A 22,373-nucleotide genomic window follows, 5' to 3' on the forward strand; every position below is an offset into this window, starting at 1 on the left:
GTTGGCAGCGGTTGTCAGGCGGGGACGACGGATTGGCGGATATTTAAACAAATCAATGCATGCTCTAACATGTGCAAACAATAGAACTAAACTTCAACTAAAGACAGAAGAGCCTTATATCAGAGATATATAAATATATATGTAGTATATATATATAGTGAAAAAGAGTCGAGTGCTAACATAGTGGTGTGTGAGATATACATTCGCGTGTACTGCTAAGATGTATATATATAATATAGATAGTCATATATAGGTATACAATATGCGTTAAGGTATTCATGGCGGAATATATCGGCTGAGTGTCGAGAAGCTCTCTGGCGCGACTCGCGGGGACCCCACGGCCAATGGGGGGATAGGGATATCCTAGGGGATTTTTCGCAGGCCAGGAGACTCCGGCTTCCGACATGTTAGGACGTTATCGAAGCATCTGGCCCGAGGGAACGCATCGCAAAACCCCCGAGCGAACCGAAAACCTCCAACCACTCCCGGCGACGCTCGGTTTTCGCAAGTCCTGGAAGAATTAGTGTCAGCGGCGGGATCGAGCATGCAGATCCTAGCAAGTCCGTGTGTCTATGTGGAGACGGTGGTTCGTGGTCGGCCTTCGAGTCCCGCGCGAGTCCCGCGCGGCGCTCGCCCCTTCCGCGCTCCACCTCGAGTTTTCGAACGCGGATATCTCGGCGGTTTTTCCTCCGAATTGAATTCTATCGATGGCAAAACATTCCGGGGACGTGATAGGAGGGGGCGAGCACAAGAGCGGCGCAGGAACACAGATTTCTCCAAGGGTACCCTAGATCGCTAACGTCTCCTCCGGCATCTCCTGTAAATGGCCGCGACATGCTGTGTGGGGCCGACTGGAGCGCCGCTGCTCGTCCTTGCGGCGATTCGAGGAAGCATGCACGAGGTAGTGTATACGAGGTCGCATGAAATTCGGGATTACTCGTTACCCTGGTAACATTATCCCGATCTGTTTCGGCCGTTCGACGGCCAATAGGCGCCCCGTTAGCGGTCTAGTGGCATTTCCGGAAATCTGTGCTGCCTGGACAGTCAGCGAGCGTTCTCTCTCTTTCCGAGGCACACGAATGTCGAGTTAGCACATATCATGTCGGTTATCTGGGCGTACCGGCTCGGCTCTAAAATGGTGATATGTCATTCTTAACAACTAAAGCTGTATATATCGAAACCTGGGTCACATCCTCCTGCAAAGGCTTTAAGGAAAGACAAAAATCTGGTGAGTATACATCGTTAAACGTGTCGGGTGGTACGCTTTTTCGAGCTTTTCATCTCTAGATGTGCTCATTCTCCGTTCTTAATTCTCGTCTCTTTCTTCCTTATCGTTAGGCTAACGTTTATATATATATATTTTTTTTTATTTTCTTTCTTTTTGGAAAATCCAGCCGCACGAGAGTGGTGGTAAAAGAAAACTGAAAAGAGAGTGGTGAACGTGAAACGAAGGCATAACGGAGAGGCAGAGGAGGATGCGAGGCAACGAGAGAGAGTGTTGCGACACTTTTAACGGGTAGGCCCTGTAAAGACATGTTAGTCAAGAGAGAGCTTCGGCGATTTTTCGAATTTGCTTTTCGGCCCGGCCCAGATAAGCTGTTATCAGTGATCTAATTAATGGTCATAAATCGCCGTCCAAAAAATCCGTGGCTGCGTGCACCTGGAAAAGAATCTCGGAATCCCGATGCGAACAGAGGGGGCGGCTGGGGGGGGGGGACGTAGGGGGGCAATTCGTACTCCGGTTGCGTTTCCGCGCAAAAATCCCAAAAATATAAAATTTCGCCAGCCAAGGTAGTCAAGGGATTCTCGAAAATGGCGGGAAAAGGTGGAGACCGCGAATAGGAGGACCGGGAAGGACCTTCGAAAAGAGGACGAAGAAGCCTCACAGCAATTTAGTATTAACCAAAAGTGACATTACATATTTATTTACCCTTTTTTTTTATAAGAAAGTGAGAAGGGAGCAACTTCGGTTGCGGCGTTCTGACTTTTCGACATTTCCGAGAGTGTTCTCTGGATTTTTCTTTTTTTTCCTTTGTCCCTTTTAATTCTGCTGTGAGGTCGAAAGTAGCGGAAGGCTCGAGAGATATCGCGTTTCCCGAAAACAGCGAAAAAGGGAACAGAGAAAGAGAGACGGAACCGGTCCCTGCGGTCTTCTCCTCTCTCTCTCTCTCTCTCTGCACCTCGGCTTCCAATCCCCGGGTCTCTCTCTTTCTCTCCGTCTCTCTCTCTCTCTCCTTTTCCTGCGAAAGAAAAGCTCTCGGCCGTTGTGGGAAACGACGTGCCTAGTCGGCAAGGTGTTCGTCGACGTGAGAAAAAGCTGCTTAAGAAAAGAGAAGCTCGCAAGAAAACGGAGTGTCTCGGTTAAATGTAGAAAGAACGCAAAGAAGACGAAGACAGAGTGTTCGGGGTTACTTCCTGGGGATTTTGGATAGAGTCCGAGAGTAGAGGGGGAAAGTGTCAGCTGATTGGCCGTTAGAGTCTCGAGGGGAAAGGGCACGGTTTTACGGGTCTCATGAGAACTCTCCCTGAGGTCGTCGAGGTCTCCTCGGGTCGCGAATTGCGACCGCTTTCCTCCCTTTTCCCACAGTCGACGGTTTCTGGCGGGCTTTTATATTTTTTCCGGATCTTTGGGTGAACGGCGGCTCTCTTGGAATTCACGGGATTCCTCGCGAGCATCGGCCACGCGCGATGCATGCCCTCGTAGGCGCGAGGCGCCCGGAAACATGGCCGCCGCCCTGAGGCGCGCGCTCTCCACCTCGCGGCTGAAAAGCTATCTACCGAGCGCGTTTCTCCCGCGATTCGAAAATCGCTGACGGATTCGTGTTCTACGAGGTGGCACCGACCCATCTATGTCAATTTTTCGAGGTTTAACCTAAGAGATGTGGCTCTGTACAGGTGAGGCGCGCCCCGCTTCTCCGAGGGCAATTCTCGCGGCGGTTATTATTATCACACAAAAATATTGCTTCCAGGCCAATGATACATACCATCCTCGTGAGTTCTGACAAGGATAGGAAAACTCGGAGGCCCGTCACCTACGCTGGTCCCGGCAAGAACCCAGATCCGATACTCGGTCCACTTTTTGAGCTCGTCCAACACGAAATTCGTGTCGTTCAGTAGGATAACCTTGGCCTCCGAGTCGGCGCGTCCGTTTTCGACGACCTGCAGCTTGTAGTACGCGATTCGTCCGTTGGAGCGATTGGTTGATGGGGGCTCCCACGAAACCCAAATGGAGGTCGGGCTGGTCGCATGTCCGTTTACATTGTGAGGCGGAGCCCCGGGGACTGTATAACACTCAATTATAGGGAGAAACCAAAATGGAGGACAAGGCCAGGGTGGCAGCCACCGACGCGACCGCCGATTCGTCGATTTAGCCCACCACAACGGAATGGCGGCCCAACGGAAAGTCCCCAGTTAATTAAACCGTACCCTAATGTACTGTTCAGCATTACTTCAGGAGCAGAAGTCAGATACAATGGCGTTTGCATGCAAAAGTGACATCTTATCTATTTAAAAAATAGAATAAACCCGAATCGACGAGAATGACTGGCGCGAAAGGACGGCAATTTTTAGGTTAAAAATCGGAAAACGCGGTCATGATCGGGCAAAATCGCGCGAACTTTGGAAGCGGCCGGTGGCTGTCTCCCCAGGGTCGAGGACCGTCCTTAACGGAGTCGTCCGACTCCCACCAGGTGGGGGAATGTAATAATTACAGTGACAATAAATGTTAATCAGTGAGAATAAAGAAATCAAGGAGTACACAACGGAGATCCTTGAACAGTCGAGAAACAGAACATTTGATTAGCAAGACTCGGCTCGTCGCAGCCAAGAGATCCCCGTGGGCAAACGAGAGACTATAATGAAGTATAGTATAGTATACGTCACGATATACTCAGATAGGAGCAGATACGTAAATCATAAGGTAATCATAATATGTATATATATATATTAATCGAGACGAATGGTAAAGAGGTGCTCAAAATGCACACATATATCGATGCAGTGCGTAGTGCAATTTATATGTATATGATATGTACGTATATATATATAAATATATATATAAAGTGGCATCCAAAAACGAGTTCGTTATTGCAACTTGGCATGCAGTCATTCTCACTCTCCTCCACACTTCGTCGCACCGTATAGCTCCTCCAAGTGCCGCGACCGAGCCCGATACTAGCGCCTCTACCTAGGGATGTCCCCTAGCTTACGGATTCCTTCTAGTTACTTATTCGGATACTAGCTGGCGCTACTTGTCGGAGCGATCTAGCGCTACGTAGCGCTACGGCGTGTGTGGCCTACCTGTACTTTGTGCCGTCGCGACCGACGATCCTCCGGATCCTGGTCGTTCCTTTGGGATCTCTCCCAGGGGAACCCCTGGACACCCGGGAATCTCCTCCCGGGTTCGGAGGATCGTGGGTCAGTAGCGAAAGGGCACTCCTCGCTGCATGGATTCGCTCCCTATGGTTCGCTTACCGTACTGTTTGGTGCGCACTGGGTACGGAATCGTGGTGGCGCCTTCTCCTCTTTGACTCCTCGCAGCTAGCCACACGTAGTAGAGGGTGTTGGGGTACAGCTTCGTCAGGGTGTAGTTCTCCGTGGCGGGGATGGACCGGTGGTACTTCTCCTGGAGCGAGACACGAGGAGTAGATTAGGTTAGGTTAGGTTAGTTTGGATTTCTTTAGGTTAGTTTAGGTTTGAGCAGATTAGGGTAGGTCAGGGTCGGGTGCAATGCCTCAGGGCGAATCCCCGGCCCCGAGGCTGGGAATAAAAGGGTAGGTTAGGTGAACAGCCGGTCGCTTTCCGTTTTGCAGGTCCTCGAGTCGGCCCCAGGTCCCCGCTGGGTCAGCAGGGTGGGACCAACCTGAACGGAGTTACCTTGCCGTAAGTGTCGTTCCAGTATAGCTCATAGCCGAGGATGTTCTCGGCGCCATGAGCCGGCTTGCTCCACTGGAGCGTCACCGAGGACTCCCCGATGTCCACCGCCGTCAGCATCTCCGGCTGACTCGGCACGCCCTGCTGCGTCTTCACCTGGACCGGAGGACTAAGTGGTCCTGGACCAACACTGGTCAGCGCCTGCACTCTGATCGTGTATATAGAGTGCGGGGTCAGGTCGGAGATGGTGGTCAGCTGACTGTTGTCCACCATCTGGGAGAGCCACGAAGCCATCGGCTGGTCAGGGTCCGTCGTGTAGTACACCTTGTAACCCTGAAAAGACCACCAGGGTGTTAGAATGAACCCCTTTCTGCTTTTTCTACGTCTCTCCCCGGGATACGAACCGTCACTTGGCCGTTTGGAGTTTCTGGCTCCTCCCACTGGATGACCATGGTGCTGGAGCTCAGGGGTCGCACTTGGACCTTCCTTGGTGCCGTTCCAGGTGCTGAAATTAATACGCCTCTGTTGTAACTCCCCAGCAAACCTACCAATCCAATTAGGAACACAAAAGAGCAAAATGACCGGAAGACAACCCCTCGCAAACCGGAAACCAAAAGTGGTGCACTTCTGCAAACTTGTGGGACAGTGGCTGGAGTCGCGATCAGCTGATTTTGACGTTTACGCGTACTAGGGTCTACCGGGTGTCTGTGTGGGTGTGTACAGGATGGTTTATCGAACGCTATCCATGTTTCTTTATTTCTTTTGAGAAATGATTCTTCCTGGACAATGGTTTTGCAATTTCGAGGAAACCATCCTGGGTCTGATCAGCATGAAGGACGGAGTCGTGTGGAAGTGTGCTGATAAAGACACAAGTGCAGAGATAGTACCAAGGGTAATGCAAACCTAATCAAACACTGACAAACTGTGTAAGTATGGAATTTTGGGAAAATGCCGAAATCTGGGTGTTATCGTGTTGGTCACTACAGCACACTTAGAACATAGTCTACACTTACTGGCGCCTCCATTAGTTGATTCCGCTATGGGGGAAAAGTGATCGATTATTAGTCATGTCAATATAATCTTACACCGCAGAATCGTCCGCCATGCCCGAAGCGAAGATCGACGGGCCAGGAATTAATATATTCGCAATTTCATAAGAGTAACGTTAAACAATGAGTAAAGAAAAAAATCCCCGACGTTCACTTCGGCACGCATCAGGGCGGCTAATGGCTACAATAAGAGACAGGGCATTACGAATCCATTGATCTATGGTAAAAGATCCGGAGAAACCACCCAATCGGAATCAGACTCGATGTTAGCCTCTCAAAATCGATCTTCATCGATCAAGAGAATAAATCTTGAGTTTGAGGGCCCGAGTCCGAATTCTGATCGCCGGCGCGACTGAGAGAACTGGGCAGAGAGAACTTGTTTAACAATTCGGAATTGTCTTCAAAATCGAAAATCCCGGGTATCGCTACAATCTCTCATGCGTCAACTATCGAATGCCACGGTTTAGAAGTCTCTAGCCCAGCTCGTTTAGACACGGTGAGCCGGTGAAAGCGTGAGGTGGCGGAAATTGGCGGCCGCGAGGTTCGCGCTTTCACCGGTGGCGGGGCTGTTGTCGGGGTCGTGTGTGGTGCTACGAGCAGAGGCCAGGGAGTGTCCTGGCCCGTGCCACGAGAGTGGAGGAAAGGTGCGACGTGATTGGTGCGATTCGAGACGACGGTCACGGCCAACGAGAGAATAGAGATACGCGGCTTCCCGGCATGCTCGCGATGCAAGATGGCGCGGCGCGACGGCGATGTGCAAACACAGAAAGAGAGAGAGAGAAAGAGAGAGAGAGAGAGAGAAGAGAAATAGAGAGAAAGAGAGGGACTAAAAGAGGCACGACAGGTAAAGTAGGTTTCTTCTCACTTACATGGACCAATTATTTGTTTGTCCGCGGTGGACAGCATGGAAACAAAAGTACACAAGTTTCCCTCAAAAACAGGCGACCAACAAATTCCGCTGAGCGTGTTCCTGCGGTGCGCAAAACTAACTAGGTGCGGTACCGAAATTAACGCAAATGCGACAAACGAAACACGACAAACTATACGGGGCTTTTCTAGGGGAGCAAAAAACGGACGTCCGCGAGGGCATGCATGAGAGCGATGGGTTCCCGCGGATGGATTTTGGTATTTCGTGTGAGAGCGTGGCTTTGGAAGTATATCGTCCCCGGTCGCTGGATCCTGAAAGGGTAAAACTGTCGGTTTAGGTTAACTACGGTTCCACTCGATATTTCACTCCAGGGCTGCTCCGGAATTTGGCCATCGGAGATCTCTTGATTCGGTTTAACACATTTCCGCGAGCAAGAGACTTCCGACTGCCAAAGAATTGCGGCAATGTTGATGCTGAAAGTGTCATTTCCAGACTCCCCCACCCATGGACACTGCCATTGACCCTGACACTTGTGTGTCACGCCAGAACCCACCAGAATTTAAAATGCCATCGTCATAGACACCTGACAGTCAGAGGCCACGACCGGATCCTGTTCAACTTGACTGTCATGGACCCTGACAGGCAGGTGTCATGATAGGCTCCATTTCCACCCCACACTCGACATCAAACTTGACACCTAAGCGACTATCGAACACACTACGGATCATCCAAGAGCTGATCAGCAGGAGATACTGACTCGTCTCGCCGGTGGTGACGATGACAGGGGCGCTCGCGGGGCCGCGGCCAATTTTGTTGACAGCGATGACATAGAGCTCGTACTCCGTGTAGGGACTGAGGCTCCTGACATGGTAGTACATGGTGGTGATGCCCGAAATCTCCGTGAAGGCCTGATTGGCGGATTTTGGCTTGTACTGGATGACGTAGTACATCAGCTGATCGGGTCTCTTGTAGGACCACGCGAGTTTGACGGAAGTGGCGGTGATGTCGGAGACCTGGACGTCTTCCGGGGGTCCCGGCAGAGCTGCAGGCAAGGTATGATGAGTACCTGGACCACCAACCCCGAAGAGTTCCCGAAATAAATCAATCCCTTACATTGGACCTTGACCATAGCGGTAGCCTCGATGGCGCCGAGTTCGCTGTGGGCGATGCACGTGTAATTTGCCGACTCCTGGATGTCGGTGAGCTTCAGGGTGTTCTTTCCAAGGGGCACCTTATCATCCGGCGTGAGATCAGTAGCCGGCTCCTGCCTCCACTTGACATACGGTAGCGGCGACCCGGAAGCCACACACGTCAGGGTGACAGATCCGCCCAACATGACAGTGGTGAGTGGTTTGGGTGGGATGGAGAACTGTGGCGGCACTCTTCTGACTGGAAGACGAAACGTGGGTTAGAAACCCCATAAAAAGAAATGCGCCAAATCTCTCGCCCCATCAGATCCTCACCTTTGACGTACAAGTTGTTGCTCTTCGAGTACTCCGTGCCGACCGAGTTGTTGGCGACGCACTCGTACTTGCCCTGGTCCACCTCCTTGGAGTCAACGATCTGCAGGGTGCCTGTAACCAAGAAATGAAACCTGAAGACTCGAACCATCCCGTCCACCCTAAAGAGCAACCCTTTGACCCGCTTCCGCCACCCATGCGCAAACACCTTCACCCTTCTGCGGTTCGCTCCAAGAATCATCATCCCCAGACCCTGAAGAACACCTCGAAGAGGGTCCTGAAGAGTAGTTTAGGTCACGCGGCACAACCGGTCGAGGTGGAGCGTGCGTTTCCACGACTCTAGGCCGTCGGCCGCCATTGCCAGCCGGCCGCCTTTGATTGCGAGAGGGCCATTAACGATATTTTTTGACGTAACGCTTTACGTTAACGAGCCCCCGAAAGAAACGCCTTTGAGAGGCGGCGCTTTGCGGGGCGAGCACGACGAGGGATTTAACGAGTGCCGGAGCTCGAAAAAGTCTCATTGAAAAGCCCGCCCCCTCTAAAACCGCACCGCAATCCGCAAGATGGCCACCGAGGATCCTTCCTTCCCGAAGGCGCCCGACTTCCGGTCCCTCCCCTGCGTTCTCCAGGCACTAATAGAGTTCTCCAAGATGGCGTGATAGATCAAGAGGGGGGCTCACAATGAACAGGCTGTTCCTCAGGCTTTCATTATCTCTGCTGACGTCACTTCCGTCATAATTCCCCAAGGAATCCCGCGGACGTGGCGGAAGATCGATCTATCCCTATCGCGCGTGGTCTTCGGCTCCTCCTATGGGGGGAACTCCCCCATATGAAAAAGTGACCCCGCGATTCTGGTATTCCTATTCTCATATAGCTATTCTCTCTCCCCGAGGTTCTTCATTGTACAATAGTTCCGCAAGCTACAAGGAGCCCCCAAACTGGGGGGGGGGNGGGGGGGGGGGAGATGTGCCTCGGCCCGTGGGGCATCTGAACGCCCCCTCTTTCCCCTTCAACTTACCTCGCGGGTGAGGAGACGCTCACCTGCTCGCCGAACGGGGGGAATGGGGGGTTGAGGAGGATCGAGGCCCCCGAGGGGTTGCGCACCCCTCGAAGGTACACTCGCAAAGGAACCACGGGGGGGAGGTGGGTGGTGGTCCAGGGGGAGGAGGCAGATTTGATCCGAGCGGAATACAAATACAAAATATGTTTACATCGGGGCTGGTTCCGCGCACAGGTGCGCCCTTAATCCCGGAAACCGTCGCGAACCTTTCAGCGGATGCGGCAGAAACGTATCTGAAGATGGGGGGGGACACTTTTTCGAATCCCTCATTTCTTCGACGATTCTTCCCGCGACGTTGGGGGGTTCTTCTCGATGTGATTTCTCCCCTATAAAGGGGTCTTACGGGGTTAATGTACCCGCGCTGCATACGTTTAGGGGCGGTTACGCGCGTCGGCGGAGCCGGGGGGGAGGACGGGGGGGGGGGGGCTCGGGAAAGGAAAGAGCCAGAGGGGAGAAATTTCAGCACAGGTGCTAAGGCGGCCGTATCGTTAGGTACGCGGTACGTAATACGTATACGCGGGGGTGAAATGTGAGGTGGGAGAAGACGGGGGGGATACAGCCCCACCCGGGGTGCCAGGAGGCCGGGGGGTCGCTCGGTTGTTTCAAAGTTTAGCCAAAGCTTAATGGATGAAATTTTACGAGTCTTGACGAAGCGTTAACTGCGCCCTGGCGACTGCCGGAGGGGGCGGCGGCTGGGGCGGGGGGCAGGGGGGCAGGGGTTGTAAAATATAATTTAATGACTGGATATATTAAGTTTCATATCCCGCATGCATTTTACCTCCGCCCGTGCCGCCGCGGGGTGAAAGCCGGCTTTGCTACCCTTAAAAGTCCCTCCACGAGAGGGGGAGGCTGGGGGGGGGCAAGGTGGAGGTAGCGCGCTTCTTTGGGAAGCTTTAACCCCCAGGCTTGTTTATGGTGGCAGCTGCCGGGGCGATTGATTTTTTGGGGCCAGGAAACCCTTCGCTTTTCAAAAGCCCCCTTCTTGGGGGGGGGAACTTGCTGCGGGGGGGGGGGGTTAAAGAAACTTACGAGAATCTCCTTCGTTGCGGGAATATGCGGAACTTCGGTTTGAGGGGGCCCCGAGGGACCGTGTCGTGGCCGGGGGCAGTTGCCCCCCCCCCTCAACTTCCACCCTTTCCCGCCCACCAGGTACCCCTCGAGGAGAGCTCGTCCCGGGCGCCTTCGGCGAACTTCGCCTGCCTCTTTTCTTTTTTTTTTTCCCCCTTCTTCCCGGTGTACTCTTCGCGATACATTGCGCTAGATATTTTATGGGCCACGGGGTGGTTGCACGTCGCGGGGGCGGGGGCNGGGGGATGGGGCGAGGAGGAGCTCGAAGGTGGGGCTGCTCCGTGTACAGGGATACGGCGAAGACACGCGAATAAAGTTAGGGCCGGGAGTGACGGAGCGAAGTGCGCTGCGGCTCGCAGGGGCTCTCAATGTTGCCCCCCCTCCCCCCCCTTTCCCCCGGCTGAGCGAGTGGAAAATCCGTGGAAAATCGACGATGCACCCCTCCCGCTCCCCCGAGACGTAAAAACCAAATATCGACGTTTCGCCATCTCGCGAGCTCCGCTCTGAAATTGGGTGCGGATCCCCCTCCCCCCCCTCCCCCCCACATACGCCCTCTTCGAAACACCCTTACAATGGATTATATATAGGTGGAAATCGACGTATACATGTCGGCTCGGATCGAATTCCCCCCTTCCTAGGTTTTACAGGAAGTTCCCTGAACACTTTATGGGGGATTTTCACGGGGGGTGGGGGTTGGGCACCCCTGCAGGGGCTCAGCGCACCTGCCGGGCTATGTGCAGGTACATCGCACCTTGCAGACGCATGTGGGTTACGTGCCGCAGGGGGGTTTGTCGGACGCGCTTCTATTCCCTCCCCCCCCCCCCCAAAGGAGCTAGTCACGTGATGGAGGGATGGGGTGGGGGAAGGAAATAGGGAAAACGATTATGGCGACGACACTATTAGCGACTATCGTTGCGCAGACCGAACGATCGACGATAAGATCGATCGTGTATACCGATATGGGGGGAGGGGGGAGTCTTTACCCTTTATGCCCGAGTTTATGCCCGCCGGGGGAGGAGGAGGGAATCGTAATCGCGGCGTAAAATTTGCGATGAGGATCCTCCCTCCACTCATTTCCTTCTTTGTTTCTTCCTAGGTCCTGTCCTGGGCGATGGGGGAGGTCGGGAGTCAGAAGGGACCCCCCCAAGCGATATCCGGGTGACGTGAGTACCGGTCATCCACTTTCCTGGTGAGAAGGAGTTCCAATCGCGACGGTGCCTTTATCGACTCTGATAAGATCCCCCTTCTTACTGGTCTGATGCAAATGAGGACACCGCGATGACAACCACGGCCCGATCCTATCGCGACCAATCACTTTGGTGGAAGGGCCCCATCAGTGATATTGAATTAATAATAAGTTTCCGTCGATGTGAAATTAATTATCGACGAGAAATGTGATGGTGAGACGCGTTCCTGGGGGGCTAGGTCGTTTTGATGATTGGGGGAAGTCGAGATGCTGGTTGGGAGGTGATGGGCCGCCATCTTTGTTTCGTCTTTTGCAACACAAGGGATAGGTGTCCGCAGCTGGACCGGACCACTCGATCACTATACCCGACAGCGACATATCCCGTCAGAGGTATCCCTCCACCCCCCAATGTGACGAGCACTTCGCCGGCACCGAAGCGCGTCCACGTACAGAGGGTCGGTCTCAGAAGCGCGATGTCCTCTCTACGTGTATCCCGTGTTGCGTGCCCTCGGATGGGACGTCCGGATGGCTCGACGCAGGTAATGGCTCACCTGGGCATGTTCGCCCGATACGTGGCCGGACGTTGATGGGCTCCGGTTCTGCCCGCAAGTGTCCAGACCGAAAACGACCCCTGTGCCCATGATGCTGCCTTATCAGAGTTGTCAGAAAGCGATGCTAGCACGAGTATGGCGGCAGGATTGCCGAGCATCAACTGGATGCGACGCGAAGGTGACAATTCACCTGGGCACGTTTAATTTCGCCCACCGGTGCCGGACCCAAAAACCCAGGTCCATGTTCCCACGTTATCGGACTTGTCAGGAAGCAATGGTAGCGCGAGTGTGGTATCAGGATTGCTGAGAAGCATTCGGATGCAACGAGAGGATCCCTTAAATTTATCAGCACGCGGCTACAGGTAGGATTTGCGATCACTTACCGGTTTCCAGGACGGTGTACCGCGGGTCCGAGGTGTTGATGGGTATCATGTCGCGCACCCACGAGATGATGGGCGTCGGGGAGCCGACGGCGGTGCAGGACAACATCGCGCTGTGGCCCAGCTCGACGACTTTGGTGATCGGGGCCTGCGTTATCACCGGGAAGCCCATCGGCATGTTACCAGCTGGAAGCAGACAGAGAAACCCATTCATCAGTTCCCTTGCACTTGTCCATCACCGCATCAACCTGCACTTAGGGCGAAAATGAGATTCCTGATCAGCCAATGAGCTGATGTTCCCCCGTAAATATTTCTGGGGAACCCTGAGGGAACCGCTCCCCATCTCCAGGGGTCTTTATCATAGGATCCGAAGGCAATTCCCCAGGGTCACGAGTTGGTCGACCCCGGTTCCCCCGGGATCCCGCGACACCCTCAGGTCGACGTCGCGTTGACGTATGTCGTCGACTCGCATGCCCAAGGACATCCGGGGGGAGGGGATTCCCGGGTGTCGGGGGATCGAATCAAAATTCAATATCGTGGAAAACTCGGTCCGCGCACTTCTCGGCTCGGTGAGCCGGGGGGTAGGGGGCGGTTGTCCCCTTCTCCACCCTCTTATCCGCGTCGATAAGGGATTTCCTTCGGACCAAGTCGCGGGGAGTAACTTTCTCCATTTCACCGAGAGACACCATGAATCTTTATCGGAGCAAACAGCGAGGATCGGGGATCTCTCTCTCGGGGGGGTGTTGCCCCCTCCCTCGTTATATTTTTCCCGCGTCCGATTCCTGGAACATCTTTTTCCCCAGAGGGGGAGGACGAACTCCTTTATTCCCTAGTCAGCGTCGAGTGGCTTCTTTCGGTCCAATTTTCGACTTCCCCATCCCCCCCATGAAATCCGCTAGAGGGCGGGAATTTCGGGGCCGGCGCACCGCCCAGGCGAATAATTAGGATAATTCCGATAATTAAGAAGTGCAGAGCCGTCGCGGATGAATTCAAACTGCGGCGGGCGGAATTAATTCGAGTCCTTAGTCGGCTCCGACAGCCCCCGAGAATCCCCGCAGCCCCCGGGGCAGTAACCACCCCGGCGGAGTAACCAGCCCCCGCCGTGTTAATCCTGAGGGTGGTTCGTCGCAGTTCGGCCCAACTTCGATAATCTCGACCCTCTGCTCGGGATTCCGACTTCCCGGGGATTCGCCCATCGCGTCTGAGGGGTGCCGAAGACTGTCAGACTGAGAAAAAGTATGACGGCTTGAGAAAGCCCCCCCCCGCATTATTAATTCCACCTTCCACTATTATTTACTATCAGTCGTATCATTGTTACGACCTCCGTAAAATTTCATTTACGACATCAGCATCTTGGATCAAAGAAATAGGGTAACTTTCACATTTACGTTATTTTGGAAAAGAGGGTGGAGGAATGGGGGAAGGGAAACGCATCTGTCTTTACGGTGGATTTTCGAATTCCTCCATGGAAACTTGGAGCACCCTAGAGAGGGTGCAAAGGGTCCAGGGATGGAACCTCGCAAGTGGCCGTATCGCCGCCGGGGTGCCTCCCCCCGAGTCGTGTTTCCCCTCAACCCCAAAGGGCGCCCTTTGTGCGCTTATCGCCGAGTTATCGTCGCGTTATCGGAACGCAGCGACGTCAATTACGCCCCGCAATGGCGTCGGCCTCTCGACAATAGAAATCGCCAGCAGACCCCGGGGTTGCCACCCTTAGGGAGGTGAACAATACGCCGCGGCTCCGGAAAAATGCCGACTTTTCCGCCGTCTCGCTCCCGCACCCGACGGATCCAACGGAATGAGGGGGGGTTGTACTCTGGCAGGAATTTATCTTTCCCCTCGTCCCGCCCCGCTGTAAATCTCCGACCCCCCGCCGAGACGTCTGACCACAATATGGCGGGGGCGACACTCCCGCGTTCTTATGCCACTAAACCGTTTTTTCCGCCTTCACTGACTCGAGGGACCGCAGCGAACCCGAAATCTCCAGCTAGGAATCTGGGGAATTTCGGCAGAATCCCCTCTAGTGGCTGGGGGAAAGTCCCCCTCATCTGTCTTCTGGAATTTTAGGACCATTTTTTCTCTTCTAGGGTGTCCGATATCCTTTGTCTTACCCTGTCGTGTCTTATATCTCATGCTTGAATCATGATAATACCGTCGACTTGGGTTGTGTATTTCAATAAGTGCTGTCCGTAAAAAGGCGATGATCGATGATGGCTAATGACTAACCAGGACGACGATTGATCGGTCGAGGATCCTGGCGGGTCAAAGCCGGCTTAACCGGAAGTCTTGGTCCTCGGAGCTCGTTTGAGCGGCGCACTATAATCACCATGGAATATTAAAATGGCGTTTCGGCGGGGGCAAGGTGAGGAATCACGAAATAAGGGTGGCGTGCACGAAAGGACGGGCTTTTTCATCCGGGTCTAGGTTCACGGGGTCCCGAGGCAAAGGGTTAACAAGGAACACCAAGGCCGACGCCCCGTGAATTATGGCCGAATTACGTGTAGCCACTTTAAGTCCTTCGGAGCCCAGCCATGTTTCTTTTCCCTTATTTTTGAAACGCCACGAGACGGCTACATTAGGAAGAAATCCCATTTCCATTCGCATTCGCTCCAGTGGGTGGATTATTTCGAGAAGCCGCGGAACGTCGATCAGCTGATAGGCGACGTTCTATCATTCTGGTATAGCAGCGACCTCGGAAGGGAGAGGGAGGATTTTCCGAATCCAAAGGGAAGGTCCTTCGCCCAGGAAATAGCGAGTCCAAGTTCTGAAAGTCCTGGAGGTCCCGGAGGTTCCTGAAATCCCGATACCTCGTGACTTTGGACTTCCTCTCCCTCCGTCGGACGTGAACGTAGCCAATTCGGAGGACTCCCTTTTGCGGTAGTCCAAGGACCTTCCCGAGGGATCCCGCGGAACTGGGGCCGGAAAAGTGCGGGCTAGATGGAAATTGATGTCACGTTCCTTCCCGACAGGACGCGAAGGTCCTGCGACGCAAGGGAGAGGGAGAGAAAGAGGTCCTTCCATCCTGTCTAGATCTCCCAGAAAGAATTCCCTCGTCCCACCCCCCCGCCAGAGATATTAAGACCAAAATTCTCTTCGTCATTCGTAACTCGAGATGAAAAAAAAAAGGAAGTCAACCTTATCGGTACAGGTGGAAGTTCGACCACATATCTGAAACGAGGTGGTAAAAAATCGGTCCGGAAATTCGAGCGACAGTCGTGATGGGGGAGGAGGTTCCCCGCTCACCTAACATGTCGGCCACGTACGAGAAACGGGAAAGATAGAAAATAATCCCGGAAATTCGAGCGACACCGGTCGGTATAGATCTCCCCCCAGCACGTGAGACACGTATAGGGAGGCAGGTGTACGCGTGTCCCTTGCGAGACAGGTGCGCATGTCCTCCTGCGAGACAGGTGCACAGGAGGTGGGAGGTGGAATGTCGCGGCCCTTTGCGAGGAGACACCCCACGAGAACGGCGAGTCCTGCGGTCACGCGATTTTCAGGAGAGACTTGCGGAAAGTCGGGAGATTTCTATGTGGTTGCCCCCGGATCTGCCTCTTCTTCAGTCTCCCTCAGAACTTCCAGGGAATTAAATTGTTGCTCGAACCACTCGGCGTCTCGGTTCCTGGCCAACGGAGGCCTTCCAGCATGTATTTGAATTTGAATTTGAGGTTAACTTTCATTAGAAGAGTGTAAACGGAGAGCAAATTTTTTCCCCTATCACCAGAGAGCTTCCAAGACTTCTCGCTTCGATTTTCGAACGGTCCTTTCGGGTGGGATTCTGGGCGAGATTGGCAGGGGCCGAAAGAGAGGGTCCCTAGGACTCGGATGATCTAGGGATTTCCTAGCGCTATCCAGTCCTTCAGATCGTAAAATGGCGCCGCTTGGCTGGGACTCCGTGAATGTCGTTCGAAATGAAAGCTTCGATAGAAAAGAGGGGAGTCGAGATCCCGGGAGAAAAAAATCAGGGAGACAGGATGAGTATCCTGGACCATCCTGGATTTCTGGACGTTTTCGCGGAAAAGAGGGGAAGGACGTATTAAACGCGGCTTGTTTGTTCTGAAGGGGGTTGCGCCCCTTCGCAGACGCGTCCGGAATTTTTCTGAGGGTCTCCCTCCCGATATCCCCCCTTGGGATGCCGACATGTCGAAATGCAAACATATTGCATCCCGGCCGACGTTTAATATAGGGATTTGAGCGCGTTAGGAACCTCCTGGAGGATTCTAAGGGTCTTGAAGAGGACCATGAAGAGGGCCTCCAGGAATTCCACCGCCAGTCGAACGCAGACCTCCGTGGGGAGGATGCGGCATTAACGAGATCCACCCCCTGCATCCCCGTCTCCCTTTCGAGCCAGACATCCGCGGTTTGGAGATTCCTTCGAAGACGTCTATATTTCCTTGAACCTTCCCGCTCTTGGGCAAGCTATGGCGCAGCAAAGTGCTCAATATTTCAGCCAGCGAGTCCATTCAAAATGCAAAGAAGGGTTGCTTGTTCCTGAGGGTGGCTTCGCGATGCGAGGAAAAAAGACTCGAAAGCGGGAAGGAGGAGGGGGAGGACGGCGAAAATGGAGAACGCACGTAGGCGTCCCGACGCCTCGTGCACCGTATACATAAGGCGTCGGCCCGTTTGTTTTTTCGGCTCCTCTGTGTTACTCTCCTCGGGAGACTTCATGTGCGGTTTCTGGCCTTCTCTACTTTCACCCCCCCACGAGGGAAGGGCTCTAAAGGCGGTTTCGACCGCTGGAAGCCACCTCGAAGAGAGAAGTCTCCTCTCCATGGTGTACCAATCTCGGCTTCGCCGCAGAGTGCACCATAATGGTCTGCAAACAAGGTCGTCGGCGAATCCGGACGCGTTTTTGGCTGAATTTCCGCGTTCCTGGGTTTTATTTCTCCCATTCTGTGCCGTCTTGAGCTAACCCCAACGGTTAATCAATTCTAAATTAACGTCTCAGGTTAATTGTAAGTGATATTCATTTTCTGACCACGACGACTCCTTCGCTGGGATCAATGTCGGACAGGGTTTTCATTTTTACATGTGGGTTTAATTTAACTCGAGGTCATACATTTTATGGGCAAAGAGCGTGTCGCTGGGAGTTCACGCTAATGCTGGGTGTCCCATTTAATAAAGGATCGTTGAAATAATTATTGGACGAATCGGCGCGCCCCCGATGGACTGTCGCGGCGGCCATTTTGCAGGGGGGTGAATCTTTAATGGTAATGATTATCGCGGCGCGAGCAGGGCGATCGATTATACGTGTTTTGAAAATTGACGGCAGCGTGTGCGTGTGATACGAGTAAATAGGTACACTGAATCGCGGGCACCCCGAAATTCGGGAGCCCTTCCGAAATTCCTCGTCCGTTAATCCCGTTGCTCCATCAGTTGATTAATTCGAAATCCTGCATAATAGAAAATGTCGGGGCTACCTATTAGCCGCATTAGGCAAAGTTCGACCCGGCACATACGCCGAAGTACATGGGCGCGCCTAAATGTACCGAAATGTCTGCTTGAATGCAGGGAAACGCGTATGTATGCCGCGTATCTCGGGCCGTGTGTAGGGCCTTGATAAATGCCCGTAAATATGGCGGACGTTAACCGGAAGCTGTATAACGCAAAAGCTAGCTCGGCCGTGCCTAATGGACATCCGGCATTTCGGGTATTTCGCGCGCGAATTCGGGCCTGAGCCTAACCGGGCGCCCATCGGTCAGAATGCGAATTATGAATATGTGGAATCCGCGTAAAATTCGAGGCCACCCTCTTTGAAAAATCGGCGGGCCGGTGTAGGTGAAATTTCAGCGCCGGCCAAGGAGTCCGCCATATTGGATCGCCCGCGGCGCCGTTTCGGGAGGTTCCAAGAAGAGAGGATTTTGAAAGACAAATTGCACTCGTGGCGGGAAAATGAAAAATGGGAGAGTGGGGGCTAGAGGGCTGTTATTTTTGAGAAAGCCAGAGGAGCTCCGCCCTCCCTGGATAACGAAATCATGGGCGGCGGGAAAAGTCATTTCCAGGGCGGAGGTGCCGCGGTGGAGAATCGAACCGGCCGACAGTTTTATTGGCTCGCATCGGGGAAACTCGCCTGCCGGCTTTCTTACACACGTGTAAGTCGTAAACCCTTCCCCCGGAAAATTCACAACACCCTCCGGCCTGCGGAACTTGGGGGAAAACTCGATCACGATCGACGGCACTTCCAGGGCGAAGCCCAAAACCGCCCCAACGAGGTTACATCCCGCGGCCGCCATCTTGGCGTTCTCCAACCCCCTAAGAGAGGCTCCTTTACCCCAGTGATGACATTAAAAAGACGAGTCCGGCGAATCGCCGATATTTCGGGGGAGGTTTCGAGAGCCGGCACACGTCTGGAAGTCCCGCCGCCATTTTCCAGGACGCTGGTGAACGGGTTTACTGAGCTTCCGGTCGACTTGGACACATTCAAAGGCAAAAGGGTCGGGCTGCGTTAATATTTAGGCAGTGGCGGCTTGATTACCGACCGCCCCCGGGGATTTCCCGGCCGCGTTTTCCGCCCGGCCGCGGAGCTTTTGTCCCCATCTCGGCTTTCCGCTGCAAGCCCTCTGCAAGAGGAGTCCGGAAAAGCGCCCTTATCGACGCTCGCCCAGCCTTCCGCCAATTATCCCTGGAGCTTAATGAAAAACACGGTACACTTGGGTAATTCGCTACACGGAGACTCGGACGGGTGACAAAATGGCCGCTCTGCCAAACGGGTGATGAAGATCCCGTTAAGGTATTACTTAGGCGACCTAACCAAGGAGCTGTTTAGGTTGGAACCGAGTTGCGAGATTACCTCGCGTTCTGCGGCCTGATTGGACGTTTAGAGAATCTGTTTAGAGAAGCTGCTTAGCCTTGGCGCAATGCCGGACACACGCCTGGAGGCAGTCCCTAACTACTTCTTCCTTCTTCCGGGGCTCGAGGCGTCCGTCTTTGCGTGACGAAGGAAGGAGAGAGAGAGAGGGAGGGAAGACGCAATCGAGGAGACCGAGCGAGAGAGAAATACCTAGACGTGGAGGACGGCTGACTGTGCGCCTCCTGGGGACGCAAAAGCTATGACCCGCAAATTTCATTAACACCTACCGTCGGGATACCGTTGTCCATAACTCACAGGGCCAATTGCAGGAGCGTACTAAATCCACGGGGAGAGCCCTGCCCGAAAACCCACGTCGTCGGGGCGCCTAATCTCTCTTCATGGCCGGCGACCCGGCGCGAGTTAAACGGCGCGCCGTCACCCTGGAGCACGCCGGATGCGTTCTAATAGAAGAGAAAGGGTCAGGGCGCGTTTTAACCCTTCTACTCTGGTAAGGATATATCTTCACCCTTTTCTATTTCACACGAAAGGAAGGGTTAGGATGCACCCTTCATCTAACGATGCCTAACGACGCAGCTAAACGCACGATTACCGACTCGCCCGTTAATCCAGGTAAACCGCCGCGCACAAAACTTGGTAAATAAAAGAGCAGAGCCTCCTCTGGTGGCGAGCCTGGCCCATCCCCGAGAAATGGCTGAGAAATGGCGGGAAAGCCACAAATTTAATACGGGATCCCCGGGATATTGGACTTTAACGAGGGCGCAACCGGATACCCCTCGCGGCCATCCTCCACCTTTTTCCCCCTTTCTCGAGTAACTTCACGGCGAAGAGGGGACAAGGGGGAGCTTCTTTTTCCCGGCCGCCTTCATCCCGTCCGAGGAAGAAGAACGACTCTTAAACAAGTTCTCGCGCGAGGCTTGCGGGGGCGGGTGCTCCCTTTCCCCGGTTCCTGGGGCGCTTTTCGCGGGGCGAAGTTCCGTGCTTGCAGGCCGGATATGGCCGGAGCTTGTATTACGCGGCATTACCGGCGGGATTAGCCGGGAAGCTTTTGTCGCGTTTCCCGCGTTTTCTTGGAGCTCGGCGCCAATTCCAGGCCGTCGAAAGCTCAGGAGATTTTTCCGGACGGGGGCAGCCAGGAATCCGACGACTTATCGGGGGCAAAGGGGAGGTCGGGAGAAAGCCCGAAAAGAAAGCTCCGGGAAGAGCGGGAAGACTCCTCCTAATGGCCGAGGAAGTCAGCTCGGGAACATTGGGGAACTTTCCCTCCCCCATTAACCCCGGGAGGGTTTCTCTACCTCCGTGATTTTTCCACACCTCGGACAAATGAGTTTTTAATTGTGCGTCCTCTTGCCCCGCGACTTTCCCCGGGGGAGCTTCCACCTCAACGCATCTCAACCCTTTAAAGCGGGCACTTTTCTCGAGGAAAACCATTCGATGAATTTTCAGTGCATCCGAAAGTAAGGATAATGAGGTTCAGCTTCGCGATTGAGTCAACATCGGCGCCAAAAACGCGGTTCTATTGGTTGCACACCTGTACAGAGGATGGAAGGGGGTGTAGGGGGTCAGGGAGGCAAATCCGTTTACGCTCGTCAACTCGATTGGTCCTAATGTTTTCCCAGGCAACACGCTCGGGGCTCGTCCCCCATTCCCGGTTTTCGCGTTTTTTCCCCGTGTAAGCCGCCGGCCCTCTTCTCTCTATTTTTTAACGCAGTCCCGGCTGAAAAAAACACGCGAAAGGCATTCCGACTCGGTCCGCGCGATTAGTCCGAATCCTGCCGGAAACAAGATCGCCCCTGTAGGAACATCCGCCCCCGGGGGAATTCGGCCGCCATGTTCGACCGGTCCCTTGTGCTTTTCGTTTTTCCGATCCCCTTTTTCAGGGGGAGCGAATAAATCTGCCCACAGCTCTCCCCTGTTCCCGATACATACACTATTACCGATGAATGTGTAAGTGGACGTAGGAATAATTTCCAGGTATGGCAACTTTTCCCACAGGACAATGCCCATCACGCAATGACGTGGTACCGGAATTAGATGGCTCCTTTCGGTTTTGGACTAGTAGTAATTTCATGAAAATTATTACGGCGGACTTTGTACATCTTTAGCAATGATATACTTTTTAAAGGAGTGTAGAGTGTCTGGGAGAAATTCCTAGATAGTAGGGAGAGCACTTCGCGTCCTGATAAAAGATCATCCAGGGCTCTTGTTGGTCCTTGGGATTAACCGGGACCCCCAGGGTGTGGATCTTTGACGAGGATGGCGCATCTTCGGGGGCGCGAAAACACCGCTGTCCTCGGGGAAAAAAAAAAAAAAGGCGACACGGCCTCTCGAAACACTCGGGGCTTTTTATTATTCATGAAAACGGCGGCCGAAGTCAAGAGGGAGAGGACGAAGGGTGTGCACGAGGACGCTGGGAGGCATCTTCGCGCCGCCATGGTGGCGCCCATAAATGTTTAAAAGCCCGATAATTATTTCCCGCCAATGGCCGTTCAACGATAGATCGCGAAAATCTACGGCGAGGCGGAAAAGACGGAGAAACGTAAGGAAATCCTCGGGGAGGTGGATTTGCGGGTCAGCCGACGACGTAAACCGCCGCGGATTATCCGCGCCGGCAATTTCTTCGGGGCTGGACAAACCTCGGTCCAATTGGGAAATATTGCAGGAGGTCGCGAGCAATCCGCGAACTGTTGCCCTTTCTCCTTTCCGCCATATTGTATCCAACGAGAAGTTCGAGTAAGTTGCTGTGACTAGAAAAGGATGTCTAACAACCCCAGGATACAATAAGCGTTCCTCTTCATTCCACCGAAAGCTCATCGCCCACAATTCGCGTTGTCCGCCATTTTGGATACGTGTAGAAACTTGAATAAATTAACCGCGTACGCTACGATCATAAGAGGTTGTTCAGCAGCCCCACCGTAGAACGGTCGTTCTTTCCCCCTTAATTCTACCGAAAGCTCATAGCCCTCCATTTTGGATATGAGTAGAAGCTCGAATAATTTGCTCGCAACCGCCGCGGTCAGAAGAGGATGTTCAGTAGTAGTAGTAGTAGCAGAACGGACGTAAAACAAGTCAGC

At 53.6% G+C, this 22,373-nt stretch overlaps 1 protein-coding gene across 2 annotated transcripts in view; it reads right to left on the reverse strand.

The window, feature by feature from the left end:
- LOC105695069 (tyrosine-protein phosphatase Lar) overlaps positions 1 to 22,373 on the reverse strand; it is a 135,821-nt gene that overhangs the window by 16,618 nt on the left and 96,830 nt on the right. Inside the window, exons 4-12 of one of the 2 annotated variants that reach the window (XM_023433355.1) lie at positions 12,498 to 12,680; positions 8,253 to 8,363; positions 7,903 to 8,178; positions 7,547 to 7,831; positions 5,886 to 5,909; positions 5,277 to 5,377; positions 4,876 to 5,205; positions 4,474 to 4,624; positions 2,985 to 3,281 (exon numbers count right to left, since the gene is read on the reverse strand). In XM_023433355.1, the coding sequence (XP_023289123.1) occupies positions 2,985 to 3,281; positions 4,474 to 4,624; positions 4,876 to 5,205; positions 5,277 to 5,377; positions 5,886 to 5,909; positions 7,547 to 7,831; positions 7,903 to 8,178; positions 8,253 to 8,363; positions 12,498 to 12,680 (1,758 nt within the window). The remainder of the gene's footprint in view (positions 1 to 2,984; positions 3,282 to 4,473; positions 4,625 to 4,875; positions 5,206 to 5,276; positions 5,378 to 5,885; positions 5,910 to 7,546; positions 7,832 to 7,902; positions 8,179 to 8,252; positions 8,364 to 12,497; positions 12,681 to 22,373) is intronic. The other variant, XM_023433359.1, reaches the window with a different exon arrangement.

The sequence above is a fragment of the Orussus abietinus genome, unplaced genomic scaffold, assembly GCF_000612105.2.
Source record: "Orussus abietinus isolate OABI.00-Male unplaced genomic scaffold, Oabi_2.0 scaffold82, whole genome shotgun sequence".
NCBI lineage: Eukaryota > Metazoa > Arthropoda > Insecta > Hymenoptera > Orussidae > Orussus > Orussus abietinus.